Raw genomic sequence first — 27,364 nt, forward strand, 5'->3', positions numbered from 1 at the left:
GGATGGACTTTTGACTAAATAACCACATAGCAACCACCCAGAAGACCTTAACAACCACAAAATTCAACCACAAAACGGAATTGTGTTTGTAAAGAATACATATTATGCTGATTTTAAAGGCCAAAAAAAGAAGCAAGACCTGTTCTTCCTGTTGACTATACTATAATAATAATAATAATAATCAAAATATGTTTTTTTAATGAGTATTTAATAGTAATTATTATTATTAATAATAATTATTATTATTCAAATATTTATATTATTTAAATTAAATTATTTAATTTTAAATTAATTGAATTATATAAAAAACAAATTAAATTAGCAAAACAAATGTACAAATTCAATTAAAAATAATTGTATGATTTATTTGAATTTTATTTTACAGATCAACAGTAAAATTGCAATACTAATATGTATAACTGTCTTAATTTCTTTGCCTTCAAACATTAAATCATACAGCTTTTATTCTGGTAAAAAATTGCAGCAACAAAAGATTTACAAACTGTTTTCATCACACATTTGGGAAGATAGTTGGTGTGTGTGTCGCGTTTCCAAATACCCATTATAAATGACTCAGGGAAAAAAATGTGTATAAACATGGAAAAATCACATGCTTGCTAAAATTATATGTGGACTTAAGGGAAAAATTACATGTTGTGAAAAAAACCAAAACAAAAGTACAGTCATAACTATAAAACACATGGTCTTGATATAAGGCTAGCGTCCCATGAGATCCAGGTTTGAACCCAGACTGCATCGTTTCCCGAACATCCCCATCATCTCGTGTACTTTCACAGGCATATAAACCCCCAAAATATTAAAAGTAGACACAGTTCTTATTTATTTCTCATCCTTGATGGTTACAGCATGACACATTTCCATGTAATTGTGAATAGCCGCCCGTCACTAGGGGAATGTGTGTGTCCACTGCAGGAATGTCATAGAAACCATGAAAACATTCTCATGGTGAGTCATTCCGGACGCTATGCTATAAGTGGGACGCTTCATCGGAAGTTATTCCCAAAACGTAATGATTCAGTATGTTTTATTGGATTTTATCCATATTGGAATCACATGATTTTCTTTCATTTGAGAAACAAACACAATAATAGAAGTGCCACTTGTTATAAGGCATTTAAGCAACATAAGTTGGTCCTTTTGAGGTCATTACATATTCATTGTTATCGTCAAGTATCAATATCACATGGAGATTTGTGCATTTTCCAGATCACAGTAATAGAAACACAAATTTTCGGAAGGGTGACTGTTGGTCCCACGGTGAAACACATGGAAAGCCGTGTCTGACACTCGTGGAGCCATCTTTAACGTAGCAGGTGTGCACAGATAATAAGGCGACCATGCAGGAATACCAAAAATACACACTGAGGATCAATTCTCTGTTCACAAAGGTTTCTGTGCATCACAATTAATCATGGTCACATGGGTTTTCTGTAAGACTTTCTGATTATACTCAATGCAAACAACCAATGGCCATTAACTGTATAGTGCAATTTCAGAAACTGAACTGGTGAGCGAGCATTCGAAAATATTCTTTTCTTTTTTACATATATAGAAACACTCATCAAACATTGGTAAAATAACTGCAGTCAATAATAATAATAATAATAATAAAAATTGCTGGTATTTATCATCACAGACCCATGCAGAATGATGTCCACCATAATTTCCGAGCAAACAAACACGTGCACTGCCTCCTTTTAAAGGAATAGTTAACTCAAACATGACTTTTCTGTCAGTATTTGTTCATGCTCATGTCAATCCAAGCTTAAAAGCATAAAACAATGTGCCCATGTTTGTCAAACTCTAAAAAAAAGACAATAAAAGCAGCATAAAATAGTCCGTAAGACTTGTGCGTTATATATTCAACATCTTCTGAAGAACATGATAGCTTACTGAGTTTAACCCTATAAAGCCTACTGTATCATAAATGTCTAAGGCCTCTTAATCATCAGCATGATCAAAACTGCTGTAAAACCTGTTGCACACAATCTACTACATGGCTTCTGTCGTCTGATTGATCGTTTGTACTTTTTGGCAAGAAGAAGGCTTTTTTGTATAGCCTACATTTAAAAACGTTCCCCTTTTGTGTCTTTTTGCTGTGAAATTACTGATTATTTTTTTTTTTTTATCAAGTAAACATAAGAATATCTTTAATATTGTTGGTAATATTTCAAGATGAACACTTGCTGGACTGAAGCAACTCAGGTTTACTTGATTATCCATACATTTTCCTTTAGAAAAATCATGTTCAAATGTGTCTCAAATATGATCCATCAGGCTTTTAAGGAAGGTTTATTTGTTGTTTTGCATATGTTTTAAAACTAAACGGAGATTGATCATAAAACTAAACATTTAAATATCATCTTTCTAAGACATTACTGGCAGATATAGAGTGATGACTGATATTTATATGCATTTTATGTAAGTATCTGCTGTACTGTTATAAAGATCTCACTGATTTACATTACAAGCATCAGAATTTCATGTTTTTGGTTATATAAATATCAGCATCTGCACCAAATTGCATATTTTTGCTCAGTTTGAGCCTCTGAATATTAAGAAAATTACTTATTATGAGCTCAATATTCTCAGTATTAGCCATAAAAGCCTGATGTATCAAATATGATACAAAACATAAAACACATGCAAACTTTTTTTTCCCCGATTGTGTTCAATAAACTGTTCCATTGCAGTAATTAAATTTGTTCTGACTATTATTTCATAATTCAGGCTTTACAGGGTTAAGACATTATGCATTTCCCTCCGTTGAAGCTGCGAAACCTCATGCGTTTTAATCCACTGACTGTCAATTGACAGGTCTCGAACAGCATGAGGGTGAGTAAATAAAGACAGTTTACATTTAATGGTAAACTGTCCCTTTAATAAGCATCAACAGTGTTGCATCAGCTTTCAATATTCCCCGCGCAGATCGTTTCAACCCAAAGCGTCTGGCTTTTCTTCATCAGTTTGTGTTCTCGAGTCTGAGACTCAAGTGGCATCACAGTCAGAGTGAGTCTCCTTAAAGAGATTTCCCCAGCGTGCCGCTCATTCACACCGCATCCCCGTCCTCACACAGCGAGAGCTGATGGATTTTGATGACGGGAAGCGAGTTGTGCGCTGGCGGCTCGGGCTGTGGTGAATCCATTACCACCGTGCAACACGTCCTCAGCAGGTTCTTACCACACATTCCCGCCACTTTGGCTCCCACGCTGACCCCGGTCGTTCCCACCGACGAGGTCCGGGACGGGGCCTGCCACTCCCTGGAGGAGGGGCTGCGGGACAGCACTATAGAAGAAGACGGGCTCAGATGGGACGGATTGTCACGGCTCGACAGGCCGAGGATCTGAGACTGGCCGTGCCGAGGACTGGTCTGGTACAGCGGGTGGGACGGCGTCGATCTCTTGCGGAGGCAGCGCGCACCCAACACACTCAGGAAGGCTTTCTTAAACTCCTGACTGGAGCAGGGGTAGATGATGGGGTTGATGCAGCTGTTGAAATAGCCCAGCCAGAACGTTATCTTGAAGACTGTTTCCGAGGGTCTGTACGTTGGGAAGATGGAACCTAGACAGACGAAGAAGGAATTTTACATCATTAAATGTTTTCTTGATATTTTCAATAATCGTTTATAAGTTACTGTGATGCAAAGCTGAATTTTCGGCATCACTACTTCAGTCTTCAGTGTCACATGATCATTCAGAAATCATTATAATATGATGATTTGCTGCTCAAGAAACATTTCTGATTATTATCAATATTGCTGCTTCGTATCTTTGTGAAAACTGTTGATCTTTTTTTTTTTTTCAGGATTCTTTGATAAACAGAGAAGTTCAAAAGAACAGCATTTATTTGAAATAGAAATCTTTTGGAACATTATTAAAGGGGTCATATAATGGTACATGCACTTTTACAAGTTGATTGTACTGAAATGTGTGTTGGCAGTGCCTGTACACAACCATCACAAAATGATAAAAATCCATCCAGTGTTTTTTTTTTTAAATCTCCCTATATGTTCTCAAATCAAGCCGTTCGATTTTGTGACGTCACAAAATCGACGCCCCTCCCACGATTGTTGATTGACAGCAGCGTTTCAACACAGACCCGCCCTCGCTCGTGAGCGAGCTGTCAATCATAGTCCGCGCGTCATTGTTGATAGCTGGAGCACTGTCTATGAGCAGAATGGCGTCTAAGCGATTGTGGTGTTCTGTTCTTGGGTGTAATAAGGAACACAGCAGTCATTTTGATGTTCCTAAATCCGAACCTCTGAAGACGCAGTGGCTGAGTTTTGTTTTCGAAGGGAATATTCCCCACGATCAACGTCAATGCTTTCATGTTTGCGCAAATCATTTCACACACCAGACTGCTTTACAAACGAGGTCAGTATAAAGCTGGTTTGCTAAGAAGCTGCTCCTGAAAAAAGGATCGGTACCAACTATTCGTGTTCCTGCTGCACCTCCAGAAGAAGTGAGTGTAACGTTTAATTAACCTTTATATTAATATTTATATTAATCTTTGCAAATCGCTAGCACGCTTCACGATGAATGCGGCTAAGGTTTACACTCAGGGTACATTATGGCATGTTTTCTATGTATGACGTTCTCAATATAATTCATAATCCCACGTTTATAATGAACAACGCGTTATGGTTATTGTGTTACGGTGTGCGCACAGAACAGAGGGGCGGGGTGAGCAAAGCTCATTATCATTTAAAGACACATGCACTAAAACGGCGTGCTGAAAACAGAGCTGTTTTTGACCAGGTAAAATGAGTGTTTTCTTACAATACTAATGAGAATTTTTAATTAAAGTGTATTACAAACTTTTCATTTAGACCTTAAAGAATCATAATAACTTGTAGAAAAATGGCATTATATGACCCCTTTAATGTCTTTACCATCACTTTTGAACAATTTAATGCATCCTTACTGAATAAAAGTGTTCATTTCTTTAAAAACAAAATCATACTCTACCCAAACTTTTGAACAGTAGTGTACAATCAGTGTGTTTACATGAACAATAAAACAATCTGATAACTGTTAATCTGATAACAATGATCAACCATCATTGTAAGTCAATTAATTTTTCCATTATCTGACATATTTCTAAGTGATACGTATTCATCAGTATTTATCGATCATGGATTGATTATGTGTCTCAATATGGTAGATGGAGAGGAGACATCAGTTGAAATGTAAATGCCTATGAAAGAACAGTTTCAGGTGTTTCCATGTCTCTACACTGTCTGCATAATAATCTGAACACAACCAGTAAAATTCATCTGGATTCGGATCATAATGGATTACCAATCGATAAATTAAATAAGGCTCTTAAAAGGTTTCAGCTGTTTCACTCTCTGTGAAAAAGATGGGAACGATTAATGGGACCTGAAATGAATAGATAAGGAGCAGAAAATGAGAAAGGTTATGTCTGGAAACGAGAAAAACGTGTGAATGCTTCTGAAAGCATCTTTCTCACCACCACCGTCTCCGTCCGTGTGACAGGACAGATAACTACGTCATGCGTCACAATGCCGGCCAAGTCTTTTTATAGAATCTGATCTGATCTCTCGCTGGAACGTTCCTCTGTTAATCAAGGTTAATAGTTTTATTCAAATTGCCTTCATAAATCCGGCTCAATATGATCAGAGAAGGACCCTTCAGAGGAAAGGAATTGTTCAGTGGACACAGGCACAGAAAAGAGAATTTACATGGGTATATATTTAACCGTTCACACCCCCAATGGATTTTTCTAATGCAATGTCGGCCGTACATTAAAAGAATTAAAGTGTCTAGCAAAGCCACTTGGCCTAGAGACGAGGCATCTGTCTTCAGAGCGTCTCGTAACACACTTTAAGAGCGAGTCTAGAGGGGCTTTTACGCACACAGAAGATAAAGGAGAGCCAGAGACTGTTAGACGGGGCCATGGGGAGAGTCTCTGAACGCCACAATTTAATCATTACTATCTGCAGGCTAAACAAGAGGAAGAGCTTAAACTGAGCTTCAGTCATCTACATTTCAGTGACTGTCCACCAGTGCCGTAACGTTACATCTTTCACCTCGAAATTAAGTTTATTTATTTTGCATAAAGAAAATTAAGCCTACTTTTATAGGACCATTAACACTTTTGGGTTTGTGAAATTATTTGACAATTAAGCCATTTTAAACAAATTCATAAATTGAAAAATGTATAATCATATTAATTATATAATAAATAAATATATTTATAATATTTACTTAAATTATAAATAAATGTACATTTTATTCATTAAAAATATTTATTTTATTATTATTAAAAATTAATATGAAATGTAACCTGGTGCTTAAAGAATATTTTGCATCATGTTTGAAAAAAAAGGTCAGAAGACAATTTGTATTAAAAAAGGATGAAAATGAATGATCCTTAAAATGCCCCATACATAGATAGATAGATAGATAGATAGATAGATAGATAGATAGATATTACCATACTTAGAATTTAATTTTACTTTAGTCTCTTTAAAAATATTTATATATATATATATACATATTAGTCTTGTGAGATTCGTCCAGCTACTGATGGTCCTCGCAATTGTTGTTCAGGAGTCACAGTGTGTTTTAATGTACAAAGAGAGAAGAAAATATAAAAATGGAAAAATTAAATGACTGATGTTCTATCCCGAGTGATGCTTGTGGAAATATAAATAGTGGATCTGACTAAATGATGCGTCAAATTGAAGGAAGTCAAAATGAGAAAACAAAAGCGATTTTGTCCGAGCCCATAATGATAATGACTGAAACGCAAACGCTTTCTCCTGGGAAAGTGTGTTTCCTCGAGTCAGACCCTGAGACTTTCTGTGCGACTGTGGCTCTCGTAAAAAGCCTGAGCAATGAAAGTGGTTGTTTATCAGGTCAGATTCCATCAAAAGTTATGTCCTCAGCGCACTGAGGTGTGGTTTAAAGCTCTTTACGAGGCGTAGAGGATGGAAAGAAACAACCTTTCATCTGATGCTAAATCAAGCCACCAGGTCCTGCTGAAGCATCACATTTCATATGCATAACAGCACTGTCCTTGACTGCTGGAACGACTGTTAGTCATCATTAGAAAGGGCCGCTGGGTTTATCTGGTGCTGTCAAACATTTCTGTGAACAACACACAAAGACCTCTGACACGGCCGCATGTTGCAATCAGTGCAGGAATTGACTGGGATTGACTGAGGAAACTGTGCCATTTCTGTCTGGACATTTCTGCAGTTTTTCGCAATAATAAGACTCAAGAGCCCCTTTCACACAGAGATTCCGGAAAATACACGGATAAAGTGACCCGGGTTCATTTACATGGTTCGAATTACGTGGGAGCCAGTGGGAGCTGAGCTCCCATAGAGAGAGGATGAGCTCCCATGAAAGCAGTAAAATCATACACCTGTGGGGGTCTCTAAAAATCATCAGCACCATTATTATTATTATTATACAAATAAAGCACTTTTTCCTTCAGACTACTGTAGCGTGACTTAAAAGATAGGACAAGATGGAACACATGGATCTCGCGGGATCTCGGATCGTCGTCACACTACATCCTTATGCTTCGCTTTCTGCCAGGACTTTTACTGACTTTTCTCATCTCACAGAAGTGACGTCAATGTCCGATCTAGCAGTAGCATAACCCATCAGGCAAGTGTTATGCCCACGTGTTAAAAAATAGTCGGGTTTAAATCGGGCTCGGGCTCATAATTACAGTTAATGTGTCGGGCCGGGCCGGGCTCAGACATAACGTGCACATGCACGCGCTCAGGTAGGGTCGGGCTTGATTTTTTGGGCCCGATCTTAACTCTTAGTAGGTTCAAAGTCTCTGTGCGTGTGTATGTGCGTCTCATGGCAATGCATATCCCATGTTGACTGCTTTAAAATGCAATGTTTGAGAGATGCTTCTGGTGTTACATCTAATATTAGGGCTGGGAATCACTGGGTACTTCACGATACGATATGATACGCGATACATTGTTCACGATACCGATAATATCACGATATGGCGATACTGCGATAATCGATATATTATCAGTAATAACTCACAATATATCATGTTTTAAGAAATAAAAAGTTTTTTTTTAATTAGGAAAATGAATCTCCATTTCGTTTTTGGATGAAACACAATAACAAAAACAACTTGTGTCTTATCAGTTGCAACAAAACAGTCACAGACACTATTTTTGTTTTGCTGCAGATGATTTTTTTTCACTCGGGAGAAATCGAGTGGAATCGGTGATGCTCGCATGGTCGCGGCTCGTAGCGTGTGAGAGGAATTACAAGCCGAGCCGAGCACGTTACAAGCACCTCCCGACCTCCCGATAATTTTTAAACATGTTTTTTCACCAGCTGTCCCCTATTGCCAAATCATACACAGCCACGTCGATGGGGCTATACCTCAGTGGCAGCAACCATGCAGCGTGCGCATACACTGTCACACACACACACACACTTTTCTCTCTCTCTCTCTCTCTCCCATTCGCAACATGACGGTTTAGCGCGAAAGCCCACGTGATTGCTGCCGGCTCGGGATAAAATTCATGCAGGACAGTCGTGCCTTGTACCAGCTGCTTTGACGCAATTATCAGTTAAACTGATCTCACGACCTCCCGAGTGTCCGAACTCGCACCGTGTACGCCCGCCCTAACGGCTTTTAATATCGATACTTGGCAAGAGCGCATCGAGAATCGATCGCGGGAGAAAATATCGCGAGATATCGCCATATCAATATTTTGGCGCACCCCTATCTAATATGTTGTATAGTCAAGTGTTTTATGGATATTCATAACATTGCTTCTATGTAATGTGGTGTAGGCTACAGGCTACCTGGTCATATTGCTGTTGGTTATGTTTAACGTGATGATTGCGTGCTGCGCGAATAGAGTATACGATTATTATAAATATACGTACTGTCGGCTAATAATAATTGTGCCCTCCCATGCATTTCATATGCCCCCCTTAAGACTGAGGTCTGGCGACGGCACTGCACACACCGCGCCTGCTCATAGGCTACTTTTTTTTCTTTTTTTTAAAGAGACCCCCACAAGATGAAATCATAATTCGAACCCTGTTCGTTTAATTTTGGTTCATTCACACTGCCAGTGATTTTCCAGCAATGTCTCAGCAGCGTCTTAAGTTTGCTTATGAGCTGCGATTTCTCTTTCGAGAAACAACGCTTGTGCATTTTTTTTCTCTGATTCGATCATAAACTTGCGCTTTACGTACCGTTTCACTAGCTGGCGAACGATCCCGGCTTCAGCGCCATCACTACGACACGGCATTATTACGGCTTTTGTTCACACAGCGCGCAATCCGGGACTGAACACGGTAATGTTACTAGGTCCCCAACCCGGCATTGATGCCGGCATCAATCCCGGGTCGTGTTTGCGTTTGGCAATTTCCCGGCAATTTGCCGGGATCATCGCGCTGTGTGAAAGGGGCTTTGGACTGAAGTCATCGGGCCCATGTATTTTTTTAGAAAAATCATGTTCAAATGTGAGTATCAAATATGATCCATCAGGCTTTTGAGAAACGCTTATTTGTACATCATTGTATTGCATTGCATTATACAGTGAGGAAAATAAGTATTTGAACACCCTGCTATTTTGCAAGTTCTCCCACTTAGAAATCATGGAGGGGTCTGAAATTGTCATCGTAGGTGCATGTCCACTGTGAGAGACATAATCTAAAAAAAAAATCCAGAAATCACAATGTATGATTTTTTAACTATTTATTTGTATGATACAGCTGCAAATAAGTATTTGAACACCTGAGAAAATCAATGTTAATATTTGGTACAGTAGCCTTTGTTTGCAATTACAGAGGTCAAACGTTTCCTGTAGTTTTTCACCAGGTTTGCACACACTGCAGGAGGGATTTTGGCCCACTCCTCCACACAGATCTTCTCTAGATCAGTCAGGTTTCTGGGCTGTCGCTGAGAAACACGGAGTTTGAGCTCCCTCCAAAGATTCTCTATTGGGTTTAGGTCTGGAGACTGGCTAGGCCACGCCAGAACCTTGATATGCTTCTTACAGAGCCACTCCTTGGTTATCCTGGCTGTGTGCTTCGGGTCATTGTCATGTTGGAAGACCCAGCCTCGACCCATCTTCAATGCTCTAACTGAGGGAAGGAGGTTGTTCCCCAAAATCTCGCAATACATGGCCCCGGTCATCCTCTCCTTAATCCAGTGCAGTCGCCCTGTCCCATGTGCAGAAAAACACCCCCAAAGCATGATGCTACCACCCCCATGCTTCACAGTAGGGATGGTGTTCTTGGGATGGTACTCATCATTCTTCTTCCTCCAAACACGTTTAGTGGGATTATGACCAAAAAGTTCTATTTTGGTCTCATCTGACCACATGACTTTCTCCCATGACTCCTCTGGATCATCCAAATGGTCATTGGCAAACTTAAGACGGGCCTTGACATGTGCTGGTTTAAGCAGGGGAACCTTCCGTGCCATGAATGATTTCAAACCATGACGTCTTAGTGTATTACCAACAGTAACCTTGGAAACGGTGGTCCCAGCTCTTTTCAGGTCACTGACCAGCTCCTCCCGTGTAGTTCTGGGCTGATTTCTCACCTTTCTTAGGATCATTGAGACCCCACGAGGTGAGATCTTGCATGGAGCCCCAGTCCGAGGGAGATTGACAGTCATGTTTAGCTTCTTCCATTTTCTAATGATTGCTCCAACAGTGGACCTTTTTTCACCAAGCTGCTTGGCAATTTCCCCGTAGACCTTTCCAGACTTGTGGAGGTGTACAATTTTGTCTCTAGTGTCTTTGGACAGCTCTTTGGTCTTGGCCATGTTAGTAGTTGGATTCTTACTGATTGTATGGGGTGGACAGGTGTCTTTATGCAGCTAACGACCTCAAACAGGTGCATCTAATTTAGGATAATAAATGGAGTGGAGGTGGACATTTTAAAGGCAGACTAACAGGTCTTTGAGGGTCAGAATTCTAGCTGATAGACAGGTGTTCAAATACTTATTTGCAGCTGTATCATACAAATAAATAGTTAAAAAATCATATATTGTGATTTCTGGATTTTTTTTTTTTAGATTATGTCTCTCACAGTGGACATGCACCTACGATGACAATTTCAGACCCCTCCATGATTTCCAAGTGGGAGAACTTGCAAAATAGCAGGGTGTTCAAATACTTATTTTCCTCACTGTACATTTTAAAACTACAGAGCTTTTGATTTTTTTTTTATAAAATGATCACTGACTATAATTTCATATGTCAGGCTTTACAGGGTTAAACTATTACCCTCTAAATATGTGGTTACAGCCTTGCAAAGTACCAGTTGCTATCATTACTAACCTAAAAGCACTACATGATTTACTTCAGTAAGTTTGTAATATGCTTCAATCATTTCAATAGATAACCAAGTCAATTCTGATGGTTTTATTCACATTTGAAATGATAAAGGGTTGAAGGTCAGTGCAATAACAGCCTTATGAAAGTGTTGTAACGACTGAGACAATCAGACACATAACTATTTGTTACATTTAACAAATAAGCTTCAAAGCCCACTCTTAGGAATGAAACGTCCCCCCAAAAGAGACAAGAGAGCAGGAAAGGTTTCAGTCGCCAGGGTGAAGATCATATAAGATCTTTATTGCTGTGAAAAATGTGGTCAAGACCTAGGCCATAGGTGTAACAATAACCAGCTGGAGTGCCCTTGAGAGCCACCAGAGGGCACTCCACACCTGACTCTCATGTTCACTCACAGACTACATCTCCCATCATTCTCTGCCTGGACTCATCAGCACTCATTATCACATTCACCTGTATCTCATCTTCTTGTTTAGTTCACCCCATATAAGCCTGGTTCACCCCATCACTCACTGCGAAGTTTTGTTAAGTGTTACACTGCATTTCTGAGCGTTTCCCTGGTTTTCTTGTTTCTTGGTTTTTGATATCTTGCCCTGTTCCCTGGATTACTCTCTTGCCTCTGGTCCCTGCCTGTTTGTTTGTTTTGTTTTGACTGCCTGCCTGTGTATGACCCTAGCCTGTACATTGGATTACGCCTCTGGATTGCCCCAGCCAATAAAGCTGCATTTGGATCTAACCTTTGTGTCTCGGAGCGGTTCGTAACAATAGGAAAGACCTACAGACCTTAAAACAGACTTTCCTGCATTAATTTATCGACGAACATGCATCCCAGAACATTTTGTGAATGATTTACTGTCTTGTGTAATGTCTTTTAATACTATTATTTTTTTGATACTGTGTATTTTACAGTAGAATCAATGGTAAATGTAACCTCACTTATACCATGTTTGGTCTCTATAAATTGGTACTTTGAAGATCGAAATGATAATGTATACGATATGTTGTTAGCTGCACAACATATTAGTATTACAAGAATCTTTCATATTGTCTTCATCAGCAACCAATCCAGCTGCACATGCAAATGAGCACGATTGAAACAAAAGATCCATAAATTGCCAACAGAGGAATTTTCCCGCTTGGACATTCCACCTTTCTCATTGGTCAAGCAAACCCGGAGAGGTGGGACCTTTCTCAGGCTTTATTAGAGACAAATTCACAGTGACCCTCTCTTCTTTTCCTGGTTTCTACTGCTGCTTCTTCGGGTTGATGTCTGCTGGGAATTTCTTCATTCCAACTCAGAAGAAAACTGCAACTTTACCATCACTGAATGGACAACCATCAACTCTTCCGACTTTCTCCCTTCTCCTGGTTGCTCTGCGTGGCTTCCCAGGGCCAGCAGGCCACAATCTGCACTCCAGCCATGTGCTCATGGAGAGAGAGAAAACCTTCAACCAGAACAGAGTCAAACAAACCATTCAAGTTCATCACCATTTTTTTTCTTCAACACGGAAGAAATCGTTTGAAACTCATGGAACCATCAAAATCCTTCTTCAGGAACTTCACGAAATGCTTTCACTGCAAAGGCCATGCAAGTATACATTTAATGAGGTGCTCTGAAAATAATATGCTGATGGATCTTTTCCATAGTCCCATTTCCTGCTTCCGGTTTCATACTGTCACTTACCATTTTTGTGTGTATGTGTGTTTAGATTAGTTATGTTTGTAATTTAGTTAATAAAACTTGTGCACAATACATATTTGGTTCTGATTCTCTGCTTGCAATAAAGTTTATTTTACGATTTACATTTTGACTACAGGCTCTTAGTAGTACTGTACAGTAAGAAAGACATATCCCTTCCCCAGAAATGAACATTTCTTAGAATTAATAAACAATTAACACTGAGTGTTCACGGGTTGATTGATTGTAATATTAATTTTACTACATTAAATTAATTCAGTTAACAGATCAAAATATTCATAATTAATTATTACAAGTTATGATTGATTATTAAAATTTATTTTGAGCTAATTTGCTACAGTGTATATCACTGCACCACACCACAATAGTCAATCAATATTTTGTATTCTGTGCCATGAAAAAAAGTCTCAAATTTTTATTGCGATTTTTTTTCCATCCATTATTATATAAACAAACTAGTGAGCTTAATAAGGCCAATTTACACAATCATAATGAAATACTGATCAATTGTAAAAAATAAAATAACTTAAAAATATTTTTATGATCTCACATCCTCAAATAAATATGATGTTTGAAAGATGCCACAGAGAAAGTGGAATTGTCATAATTGTATTATTTAAAAAATTCACACTTTTTGTATTCCTGAAGTTAAATCTGTCATATAATGTGACTTATTTTAGCACCCTGTTCATTATATCAGTATAAGTCATGGATACACAAATGCCACTGTTTGAGATTGATCCGACTGCTCTCAAAAACTTGTAGACATAAAATGTTTGCCTGTGCTTTTCTTAATGTCAAGCCACCGCTGCTCTTTAATATTAGCTCTAATGTAATATTAACCACAGTAGATACTGATGCCCATTATTTATTAAAGTCTCACAGATCCCTACTGCATTTTATGTATCCACTGTGCAAATGCTTCCAAAAATACAGGATGACTGAGCTCATTTTCAATTTCATTTTTTCAGCCTGAGCAGTTTAGTACCTCCCGCCTCATTCCCCGTGGTTCCTTGTCAGGGCAAATGATCAGAGAAAAGAGAGAGTTTAAGCCATGTGAGAATTTCAGACATGAATTCAATGTTAAAGATTGACTCATGCTGTCTGACGTAGGTTTAACTGGATATATACGGCAAATAGAGCACAAGTCTAGGAGTCTCTAAGAGAGCTTGTTCACACACTAACAAACCCTGAAACAGACTCGGCTACAGGTGATAAAAACATGCAGGGGTGCGTTTCCAAAAAGCATCGTTAGCCAATAGCCATGGTCGCAAGTTCTGTCGTTGCCAACGTAGGCTGCGTTTAACTCCACTTTTAGACATACACTCACAAACTTCTCCTCAGGGAATCCCCACCGCCATTTTGAAGTGTGTTCAACTTCGTCAAATGGCCGAGGGAAGTGTATTTGGACCGACCGAGCGAGTCTACTCAACATGTGCACTTCAGGCAGATCCATAGACCACAATTCAACATGATTGTAACTTCACTGCAGATCAGGCTTAATTTCCACCCCAACACTCTAGAGCATGATACTGGAGTCATTTTGACATTTAAGCGCATAATACTTGTAGCTACCTGTAGCTGCTGGCTGTTATAGTTTATTGTATTGTTATCATTTTTGTTTGTGTAATTTTTTATATTTTCTCCAACAGCAAAAGCATACAGGCCTATAGAATTGTCCGTCAAATAAATTCATAAGGAAAAAAAGGTAAATAATAAATCATAAATACTTATTATTTGTCACATTTGTGCAAATTCTAAGTGAATTTGTTTTCAAAGCATATATATATATATATATATATATATATATATATATATATATATATAAACACACACACAGTATATATAAGTTTTAAATGAAATAACTTTTTTTAGGGATGCATAGTAAAATTTGACACGATTATGTCACAATTTAAAATTTGTATATATATATATACTCTCATATATGACTCTCATAAAGACTCCTAACCCTTGATAAAAATCCATAACTATTGTGCATGCACAATTATTATATGGTAGACTGTTTACCATGGTGATTTTTCCCTGGCTGCTATATATATGTCATTGTGTTCATGCAGTATTATCACACTGACTTTAATGCAGTGGATGTTCTTGAGACACAGCCAGGCTTAAAAGGAAGAATGTCTGTCCGAAGGGCAAATCCGTCATCCTAATACCCACGTTTGTCAGCAAAATCCCCCCGATAATATACTATACAGTATGTCTCCACCTCACAGCAACTACATGAAATCTTTCTGCCCCGGGCGTCCAGTGGATTCTGTGATGAAAATAGCATGTAATTACTTTACTGGGAAAACAATTAACTTGTTGTTTTTAATTATCACAGATTAAACTGCGACTTCATCATGAATGCAAAATGTCTCTCTGCTCCACCGTGAGATGCTATACATGCAAAAATAGAGTCGCATCGATCACCGTAACATTAAACGAAACAACTTTCCTATTGAACGCAGTGTGTTAGATTTCACTGCTACAAATGTGGTTGCAGAGCGAGAGCGCGGACTGAGTCATGCTTATAAGGTCATTGAATCCCCTGAGCTTCATTAAACACTCTATTATATGCAATTTAATGCCAGTTAATTAGCAAGCATTTCAGAATCGTGCAAATCATGTTTCTTACAAATCGACATGCAGATTCATAATCATTTTTGTGTGCTTTTGAGTTAACAGACTCCCACAGATTCATAAAACTATGCTTATTTGTTTGCATTGGCTTTCCAGTAATACCATTTACTGGATTCTTTGTTTTTTTCCTGACCGACTCTATTTTGTGGTTTAACTCGGACTGACCTTGAACCGAAAGGTCTGACAAGAGCCCCATTGCAGGGGTGGGAAATATAATAACAGCGCTAAAATTCATATCTGGGGAACTCGAGAAGCTCTGCAGTGCATTAAGAGAATTACTGATTGTTCTGACTCTCTGTGAAACTCATTTCTGGAGCCAAACATATTGCGTGAACATTCGTGACCCTGTTGTCTGAGAGAACGATCGAAAATGAAGGTTTAAACAAACATCTTTTAAACCACTGGCATAACAAACACTTCAGCTGCACTATAAGATTTGTGGAGCCACAAGCGAGTTGATTCTTTCGACCTGTATACAGGCTAAAATTGAGAGATTAACCATGAGCATGCATGCTAAATATTTTCCTGATCTTCTCCATTCTCCACATGGCAGCATTTTACCCACTTGAGGCAATTATTTTCCCATCTTCTAGCACTTGGAAAAAGTGCATCTCTGTGCATCTGAATCTCAGACAGGAAACCTAAAAAATGTCCCTGTGCATATCTGTTAACTTACTTCTGTCAAGAAAAATCACACGTACAGACCAGATATTTCACACAATGCAAAGAGAATCTCAGCTCAGGGGTATCTAAAACTCAATCTTATCTTAATTCAAACCACACTGTCCACTGACAAAGTCCTTTTTGAGGTAAGTTGGTTCACTTGGTGGCCATCTTGGAAACGCAGTGCACAGTATAACTCCTATCAATCTGAACGGGGAAATGTCGACATCTCTTAAACTTTGCCCTGCTTACATTTCAATAACACAATTCAAAATCGGCAATACAATCAGGCAAAAATGATTTCATTATTCTTCCGGATAATACACATGCACGTTCTAGATCAAAAAGAACAGGCCGTCGTGCTTTTGCCAAACAGTCTCTTTTAAAGGTCATTCTAAAAATATGGTTTCACAAATAGTGAAGAACAATTGCATATAAATTGCCTCATTAAATAATTTCACTCTATATTGTTTCGCACATTGTGATAAAAGCAAAACTGTGAAAAGAGAAAAACAAAATAATTATAATATCAATTATTTTAAAAGAAAATTGTCACTTTTTTTCAATGACTTTATCAATGTTAAAAACGTGTTTTGAAAAAATACAAAAGCTGTGGAAAAATACTTACAATGTCAAAGTTCAGAAGAAGGAAATAATGGGCTGTTTAAACGGTGCACATGGTGGTTTTTGCACAAATGTTACTAATTTATGTTTAATTTAATTTGCATATGGTTTATTTAAACATGTCATTGGTGTGACAATGTTAGTAAGAAAAATTCTAATTGGGAAAAAGAAGATTTAAAAGTCATCATGTCAAAAATCATGTTTATTTTGTAGAATGATCCTTAACTGAAAGATAGGACTTCCTTTTTTTACAGGAAAAAATCTTTTATTTTTGTGTCAAAGACATTTTTGGCTTAGATTTTCCTCAGTCAGAGATATTTACACTTCCCAAAAACTGGTATTTGCCTATAATCAAATGTAAAAAATGAGACACTTACTGATTGGAAGAACCAGGAAAAACGGAAGCCAACAAAGGATAAAGCATCCAACAACGATGCCCAGGGTCTTAGCGGCCTTTTTTTCCCGTGAGAACTTGAGCAGACGCAGTGTGAAGTTTGTCCGGTTGCGCAAAGCCTCGTCCTCGGACACCGTCGCGTTCCCTCTGTGTATCCGCAAGGTTACGGCCTCGGCGGCGTGATCAGACTTTTCCGTTTTCTGTCCACTAATCAGTCCTCGAGTCTCCCTCCTTGCGACCACGTACACGCGGCAATACATTGACAGAATCACCACCATTGGAAGGTAGAAGGACCCCAATGCGGAGAAGATGGCGTAGCCGGGTTCCTCGGTTATCTTGCATATGGATTCGTCCTCTGGCGCCGGTTCCTTCCAGCCGAAAAGAGGTCCAATGGAGATGGTGATTGATAGAGCCCACAGAACAATGAGTGCAAGCAATGCCCGTCGCTCCGTCATGATGGACGGGTACTGCAAAGGATAGCTAACACCAATATAGCGGTCCACCGAGATCACGCACAAGCTCATGATGGACGCCGTACAGCACAGGACGTCCATGGCCGCCCAGACATCACAAAAAGTCCGTCCGAAGACCCAACGACCCAGCATCTCAAAGACTGTGGAGAAGGGAAGAACCGTGGTGCTTAGCAGAAGGTCCGCGACCGCCAAGTTCACGATGAAGTAATGCGTAACCGTGTGTAGATTACGGTGGCATGCCACAGAGAGGATAACCAGGATGTTGCCCAGAATGCCAAAAACGATGAAGATCGCCAACACCGTTCCCAGAACGACGGCTTTCGTGACGTTCAGCTCCGGGGCGAGAACTTGGCTGCAGTTGCTACAGTTCTCAGATAATGACTCCGGGGTCATGTTGTCTTTGAGGGGAACCATCTGTTCAAGACTTCCAGGCATTTAATAACGGTCTGATTGTGAGCCACGTGGCATCCAGATCAGTTTGCACCTTAATATCGGATTCTCTCCAAAAACAACAGTGCTACTGCATTGGCCGTGGTACAAGAAAATCAAGGCATTTCCAGTAGAGCTGTGAGGGAACGTAGTGAAATTTAAACTGTCTCATTTCTCATTTCTCAATGCCCTAGATGGGCTTTTAATGATTCGTGGAAAATCGCTGTGGGTGAAAAAACAAACATGGGGGAACTAAACATATTATGCTGAGGAGAACATCAGATTCTTTTGTCATGAAGTCATAAATTCGAAGGATGTTTTGACATGTTCATAACCATGCGCAGCTGCAACATCTTACAGAACAATGAAAATGACACAAATGGCATTGTGCTTTCCAGACATCAGGTTTGATGCATGAGCGATCTGTTTTAGATGTGCATCAATGCATCGATGTGTGAAGGTGTCAAAACGCTCTGCAAACATCCACGTCGCTTTCATAAAGCACTGTAAATGTGAAGAAAGGCTTCTCATCTTTTTTGCGCACATCTGCGATGGTTGGAAACAGTCCGCATGGTTCTGGCGGTCACTCGTAGATTCACACTGAAAGTCTGGCTGGCGTTGTCACTGAGGTTGCAAAGCGGAAACCAAGGACAAAGCTAAAAGCTCTTTGGCATGTGCCGAGAAGATATTTTTAGCTGAAGAGCAGTTCTTGGTGAGTCACACAAATTTTAGGTGAACAGCTTCAATCAGAATAGATTTGGTCGTAAAGCATCCATGCTGGTTCGGTTTGAACACTGTTGAACCCTGAAAAACAGAGAGAGAAAGTTTTATCAGTAAAGTGAATCCATTTATCAGACAGGGAACTTTTAAGCCATTACTCATGCATTATAATGAAGTGTGCAATCTTTTGGCATAAAATTATGAACCAGTTCCAGTGGATGATATATAGATTCATTAATTCATATTTCTCTGATAAAGGACCTGCAAATGGATTTCTCTCCATGAGAGATCTTCATCAAAACAAATGCTTTTATTTATATATTTCTCCTGAAATTATTCATGATGTCAAATGCAAAATCAAATTGGATAAAATAAAATGAATGGTCACTGTTTAATAGAATAGATGATCAGCCCACGTTTTCGTAGGCAGTACAAGACAAATAACGTATATTGACAAAGCAGTTTAAATAGGGCATATTTAATTCATAACATTCACAATGCAAACTTCTCGTTTCAGCCCATCCAGATATTTTTATTGAAACTAAACTGCAAAGACAGTTCAAAATTATGTGTTAAACAATGAGCTCATTAAGATATGAACACCCACATTTACATACTGTATTAACATCTGTTTAATATTCAGTGACTTGGCCCATCGTGAACAACAAGCGTGCATTAGTGCAATCATAATAAAGGTAATTAGTACCAAACAGCCTGAGAAAGATAAAATGAAAATATGCCAAGGTGCATTTAATGTTGCAGTCATGATGCATTTCTGTAGGCAAACCCAGAAGTTAGCAATAGCATCAACCTGGTTCCCTTGACAAAAAGCCAATAGGATTTTTCCATTGACCTTTTGATAATAAGCTTTGAGACCAGGAAATTGTTTGATTCATCAAGATAATCTTCACAAATGAACAACTTTTGAAGCCTAAATACAATCACCAGAGGTAAAAAATAAATAAAAATGTGACTATAAAAAATTGCACCATGGTTCAACATCACCATAAGCTTCCAACAACTTTTTCCATCAATATTTAAAATCTACAAGTTGGAGAGTTTTGAGTTAAAATAGTTTGCAAGATCGCACGTATTTAAACACAACAAGGCTGTGAAAATGTAAAAAAGCGAGTTTCAGATTGTCTCTGAGGGAAGGAAACCACAGATGCAGAAAACAACCTTTCACAGGGGTTTTAACAAGATTGTGTCCTGTGAGACTCTGGCCAGTTCAGAGCGAACTGAAACAGCAACACATTTTTTTTTTTTTCTTTTTTTTTTTTTTGTACATTACAGTTGAGGAGAAAAAAGCCTGCGCCCACTGGGCAAAAACACAGACCGACTCAAAATCAGAGAACGTTTTTATGTTTGGCGTTTTCATGCTCTCTAATTCCCACTTTAATCAAGCCAATTCTTGCTGCTTGCCATAAGACACAGAAAAAGCCTAGTAAGTTAAGAAAACATATTTAATAACATTCAAATATTTCATGATTTCAGGCAAATCCCTCAGCTGCACAACCAAATCTGTTTTCTTTTATTTTTCTGTCTGTTGACAAAGATGTATTGCTTTGTTTCATTTGAGAGATTTCTAACTTCCTGACCTTTAGAATTTAAAATATTATGTTCTGTTCTGTCATTCTTCCTCCTTTAACCAGTGTTCTGCCAAAACACATGAGCAGAATCAGACAGACAGGAAAGTTAATATTTTTTGCCATCTCCATTTATAATGTTGTCAGAGTAAATTCAGCTGTGCAAAGCTGTGACAGTAGAGTCTGCACACATGCGGCAAACTGATCATAAACCGTGCACATGCTTCATTAAAAAAAAAACTGATCTTTTTCATTACTATGCTATTATTTTTCCAGATTGACACTAATTACTTCTAATGAGATCGCCTACCATCCGTTTGTGACTCTATCAATTAACTTTGAGAGGAGAAATGCACACAAGCTTAACACTCCTACTCAGGCGCTCGCGTTTCCGACATTAGTCAGAATATTGATCTGATTTCCAGCCTAATGAGGCACAGAGGTGACTCTCGCTGCTGGCTGGACGCTGCTGAGGTGTCAGGACACAAAAATACTCCTGCTGTTCTCGACTGTGAACTGCCTTTTAGAAAACACACGCTGTGCTGAAACACAAACACTACATTGTTTTCTTTTGTATTCTATTTTGAAATGGTCAAACTATTGCACTTTAAAGCAAACCTATTAAAACATTCTATTTCTTCTATAAGACATAATGAGGCATTTTTCATTTATAAGCCACAGCAAAGTAAATTGGAAATTAATTAATCAATTTGAAAATGACCAGCATTGAAGTCTGTAACTGCATTTATTGATACTACCGTTCAAAAGTTTGGGGTCAGTAAGATCTTTTTTTTAAAGAAAATAATACTTTTATTCAGCAAAAATGCATTCAATTGATCAAAAGTGAGAGTAAAGACATTTATAATGTTTCTATTTCAAATGAATGCTGTTCTTTTGAACTTTCCATTCACCAAAGAATCCTGAAAAACAGTCACAGTTTCCACAAAGATATGAAGTAGCACAACTGTTTTCAACATTGATAATAATTAGAAATGTTTCTTGAGCAGCAAATCATCATATCAGAATGATTTCTGAAGGATCATGTGACACTGAAGACTGGAGTAATGATGCTGAAAATTTAATGTGTTTTAATGGGGTTTTTTTTCAAGCAGCAGTTAATTCTGTCATACTCATTTATACTAAGATATACTTGTCAGACAATTCAATGAATTAATATTTTTGTGAATGTTATAATAAATGTTAAAGTTATGGTTTATTTGTGCTCTGTTATTCCAGAATTTGTTTTAACAAAAAAGCTTTTGTCATGTTAAGTTGTGTTGAAGTTGACTTAACTCATAATTTTAAGGCAACCGTGTAAACTTCTTAGTTAATTGTTACAACAAACTATATGTAGTTAAGATTAAGTTGAGTGAACTTAAAATAGTTTGTTCATATAATAATAAATTAAGTTGAGTGAACTTAAATTTGTAAGTTAACTTAATCCCTTTGATTGCTTGAATAAGTTGATACAATATTCAATCTTAAGTTATGACAACAAAACAACGTTAAGTTGAAAAATAATCTTTGATTCAAATAACAAAATAATAGTTGAAACAACAAAATCACTTGTTGTAAAAACTCACATTTTTAGTTTCAATGAACTCAAAATATAATAAATGTTAAAGTTATGGTTTATTTGTGCTCTGTTATTCCAGAATTTGTTTTAACAAAAAAGCTTTTGTCATGTTAAGTTGTGTTGAAGTTGACTTAACTCATAATTTTAAGGCAACCGTGTAAACTTCTTAGTTAATTGTTACAACAAACTATATGTAGTTAAGATTAAGTTGAGTGAACTTAAAATAGTTTGTTCATATAATAATAAATTAAGTTGAGTGAACTTAAATTTGTAAGTTAACTTAATCCCTTTGATTGCTTGAATAAGTTGATACAATATTCAATCTTAAGTTATGACAACAAAACAATGTTAAGTTGAAAAATAATCTTTGATTCAAATAACAAAATAATAGTTGAAACAACAAAATCACTTGTTGTAAAAACTCACATTTTTAGTTTCAATGAACTCAAAATTTTAAGGCAACCAGGTAACTTACTTTTTTTAGTCAAACTAACAAATCATTTTTTACAGTGATTAAAAGTATACATGTATACTACAAATGTCTTAAACCTTGGCAGTCAGATCAAATAGTGAGTTGTTTAAAATCATGGATTCTACTTCTGATCTGTTCGTCGTCACACTGGAAATGGAAGCTCTAGTCGAGCGCATTGCATTGTGGGATACAACATGCACTGCACATTTTGGCACATCGAGGTATTCTATGCATACAGAAAAGTCATATGCTAATGTACGCATTTAGATCAGGATTTCACTTCTCAGTGTATGTTGTGCTCTGAAAAGATTATTATTTCTCCCACTCTCCTGGACTCATTTCAGCAGAACTTCACTGTCAGAGAGCGTTATTGCATTTTGATGAAAGACTAAAGAAAACAAACAAACGAATCAAATGCATGGATGAATCACGCACAACAATGAATTCATGTTGCCTAAAAAATATGTTTTTAACACAAATCCCCTTGCATTATCTCCCTTCCTCTTCTTTGTGCATGCCAGCATTCATTTCCTCTGTTCATAAATGCAACTGCCTTATAATCCACACAGGCGAGAGAAACAGAATCCCTTCCTTTTTAACAGACCCAGCGTGATAATAATAGTCAGAGGAATGAGATTGTGGAATGCAGCGTTCATTCAACGGCCTCTCCGTCTCTGATCTCCCCATCACAACATCATACGGCGTCTGACATTTGGGCCTCACCGGAGTGCCGAGTGGAGCTCCACGCTGACAGACCAGCTGTTCAGAGCCTCATCTGGATGGCTTCGAGCTGCCATGCTGCACTGCACACCAGCCCTCCTGCCTGCGCTACACCGTCCTCTCCTGAGCCGCTATCAGTTCACTTATACATATTAATGAGCATCGCTCAATCCCATCGACAAGACTCCTAGATTTAACCTATAGTGAGGGACGCGATTAAAGCACTTGTTGTTTTAGTCCGCCATGCAAACCGTAAATAAAACTGACAGCCAGATGATTCCCACTAACGTCAGTAAGAAACCTTGAGCTTCGCCAGACTGGCACCCATATGGTGGAGCACAACAATCGATTCGACAACACAGCTCATCACCTCAGCTAGCAAAAGAACATCAGCGAGTACTAAAACACATCATTCTTTAATGTAATCTCTCTCCATCTCAATTTATTTATAAAGTAAACACAACAATAGTTGACCGCTGTGCTGAACAACATCAACTAAAAAAGCTGAAATAAGAGAATAAAATCATGAAACACTATACAGGAGTAAACACAACGCAAACACATAAATGATGCATAGACCAGCCCCATTACACTTATTGACAGATTATTGATTTAACCCATAAAAAAATTTGGTTTGTTTGTATAAATTAATGTGTTTAGGTTGATTCAGCGATGTTAAATAATATTTTTTGATTTTAGTTCATTTAGAATTTAAGCATTTCTTTTAATCTGCAGAACACAAATGATATTTTGATATTATTTTGTTTAATACTATATATTTCTTTATTATTTTATATTATATTTTAAAGGTTTAACTGGTTTTGTCCATGCACTGGAAGTCAGTGAGGTCCAGAAAATCAAAAAAGGACATAAAGGAAGTGAAATTAATATCACTCAAATCAAAACAGTGATCAATGCGTTCATACATATAAACAACACATAATACATATAAATGTAATGTTTAATTCAATGTGTTATTTGCTGTATTAAAGTGTTTTTTCACTACTCAAACCTCAGTTTTTCCGTGATTTCAACATGATCAACATCTTTGTTGATCCTGGAACAACAATCCAATCAACCAATCAGATTTGAGGGACAAGTTTACAGGTTATATTAGGTTTAGGCTTCTCTAGTGAATCTACATGACTGATATTTCACCTATCATTTCCCTCTGATTTTAGGGATAACTTATGTTAAGTTTAGGGGTAGGGACAGGGTTAAGACTATACATATTTGGGACAGGAATGTTGTTCCAGGATCAACAAAATTTCAGTGATCACAGAATCATCAACATTTGCAAAGTCACGGTGACCGTTCTGACACATGACTGAATATTCCTCACACAAATCAAGCGCACGAATTCTTCAGAAGACATGGACTATAGCATGGAGTACCCCCTCCCCCCCCCCCCCCCTTCAAAAAAAGTGCACGTTTCAGATGTCTCAGCTGTCTCATTAGTAGAGACTCAAAGACCTGAAATGGGTGTGTCAGACAAAGTAGATCCTCCAAATGTGTTGGTGGGGGGGAACCAGGACAAGAGAACCACAGAAGAGTCTCTACCATTCATTAACAGATTGTGAAGAAATCAGGGCCTGCGGGTGGTCCGAGAGTCTCACTCATCATGGAAACAGTCGATCCGTTGAGTTTGAGCTCAGTGGTCCCTCCACGGCTGTATGCCACACTCACTCCGACTGAGATTAAATCACAATTATTGGTCTTTTTTGCCTAGTACTTATCACAGGCCTGCAGGGGTGAGCAATAACCGGAGCCGCAGCGCTCTCTCTGTAATCGCCAATGCCACTGGTGAAATGAATGGATACGGTTGCCTGCTTTTACATAAAGAAAGGCAAATATTTAGGCTTCGCCGCTGAAAGGTAATGCCAGTCGAAGCGTACTAATGTACAGGCTTCAAAAAGACAGAAATGAGTCCCGTCACTGGCTCTGTGTTTATGTAGCATCAAAGCGTGAGGGTGAAGAGGGCACGCGGGCAGTGCCACATCTCTGCCGACTGACAGAGCTCAGGCTCTCTACAACACGTTATTCTTTCCTATCTGTCATGAGCGAGAAATAGCGGAATTATTCAAATTGAAGGCGGTCTATGGAAATTTGGCAACTACTTTGCAAATATGTATATTTAAGAATGTTATCTAATTATAAACGTTTTTAAATGTCTTATAATGAAATATAAGTTTCTTGTCATTTATAATCATCTTGTTTTTGCTTCACTGGCTTATTTAAATTGTGTGTGTGTGTGTGTGTGTGTGTACATTATTAGGACAAAATGTCTGAAATACTTGTCCTTGTGGGGGCATTTTTTGGTCTCCTTGAGGAAAACAGCTTATAAATCATACTAAGTGATGTTTTTTGAAAAAATGGTGAATTGCAGAGTTTTCTGTTCCCATAAAACATGAAAACACAATGTGTGTGTGTGTGTGTGTGTGTGTGTATTGTTTTAATATGGGCAGTCAATGTGAAACATTAAGAGGCGTCTATGTCTGCATATTAATTAAGAGACATGGAATATTTGTACTTTTGAAAATGTATTGTTACACTGAAGTACCAAAATAAACCAGCAGAGTAAAAATGTGATTAAAATTAGAGAAACTTTCAAAATATATATATGAGCAGGACCTTAAAAATGATTAAAAAATATATATATTAATGTAAATCTTAACCTAAAATTTTAATATTGCAACAAAAAGCGTATCTTATTATAAAACAAGAATTGTTTACTACTAATAAAATCAGAAACTCATTAGAACACAATGTAATTAGAATTGGTCTATTTAAGCGTTAACCATCTGCTCCATGATTAGAGCAACAACTGTTCAGCATATAGTTGCAATTCTGACTAGTCTATAAATGAAAAGCTGCAGCATCTTTGCATTTATGTTTGTTTATCCTTCTTTTCAGAATATGCACACCACCACATTTTCAGATTTTTGAGAAGACAGTCTAACGAGATATTCTGCTTTACAATCAAACCATTTTTGCCCGTTAATGCAACACAACACGAGTATCCTTTTCATGTTGCCCGTCATGCATAAATCATTCTGACAGCTGGAGAGGACGCAGAAATCTCTGGAACACAGCTGATCGATGCATTACATCAGTATGCACCAAATACATCCGTTAAACAAGCAAACACACTCAATCCCTCATTTTAAAGAGCGTAATCTGAAAGCGACAGCATATTTTGTGAAGTTATCAGAAGCAACCTGTAGACTCACTCCAGCGCACATCTGCCTCCGTTACATCACACGAAGTTTGTGAACGAAAAAAAAAAAAAAAAAACCTTTTATTCTGTGATGCATAATGATTGCCTGTTCAATACAGTCTAGCAGTTGTACGACTGAATGGACACTCACCTCAGCAGCGTGTCAGCGAACGCGAGGACTCGATCCGGAGGTGTTTGAGTAGATGGACGCGCAGCGCGTCTCCGGTTCGTCGTTCCACACTCTCCTGTCATCGCTGTGCAAACATCTGCAGAGCTCAAGTTCAGCGAGTCAAGTGCAGTTCTGTGTTTCCACACGCATGTTTGAGCGCAAGGGTCTTCGGGACATCAGTATTTCTCAGAGGAGGTGACAGTGAGTGAGTCATGGCGCCGCGCCGCCTCCTTTACGCACAAACTTTGCTGCGCTCGTAGCTCGTGGATGTGGACGTGGCTATTGGCCAGCACTGGAACATCACATCAAAGACGAGTGAATCAGCTTCTGACGCGATATATGGTTAAAATAGTCTCCGACGTAGAAATGAAAATAGACATGAGAAGGGTGGTTTCCCAAAACTTGTTGGATCAAACTCCACAAGGTTCATGAACTGTTCTTACTGTGATCCTAATTAAGTGAGACATGTTTCACTCCAACATAAAAAGAAAATTATATTTCAATAAAGTTAATCAGGACAGGGTGAGAAATGTGCTTAAATGTCATAGAAGTGCAACAAAATCATCATGTTTTTTTTCTTAATGTAGGCTAGATATGGAATGAAATATAACCCAGACATT

The 27,364-nt window shown here is 38.1% G+C and overlaps 1 protein-coding gene across 1 annotated transcript; it reads right to left on the minus strand.

Annotated features, from left to right (window-relative positions):
- Window positions 1–1,028: 1,028 nt before the first annotated feature.
- Window positions 1,029–26,944, minus strand: adra1aa (adrenoceptor alpha 1Aa). Its single transcript, XM_084138452.1, has 3 exons — window positions 26,727–26,944; window positions 17,366–19,088; window positions 1,029–3,582 (listed from the first exon to the last, which is right to left on the minus strand). Exons 2-3 carry the CDS (start codon window positions 18,288–18,290, stop codon window positions 3,071–3,073), a joined length of 1,437 nt encoding a protein of 478 aa, XP_083994578.1. The 5' UTR covers window positions 18,291–19,088; window positions 26,727–26,944; the 3' UTR covers window positions 1,029–3,070.
- Between the last annotated feature and the right edge of the window lie 420 nt (window positions 26,945–27,364).

This window comes from Abramis brama (assembly GCF_963993115.1).
Source record: "Abramis brama genome assembly, chromosome: 16".
NCBI lineage: Eukaryota > Metazoa > Chordata > Actinopteri > Cypriniformes > Leuciscidae > Abramis > Abramis brama.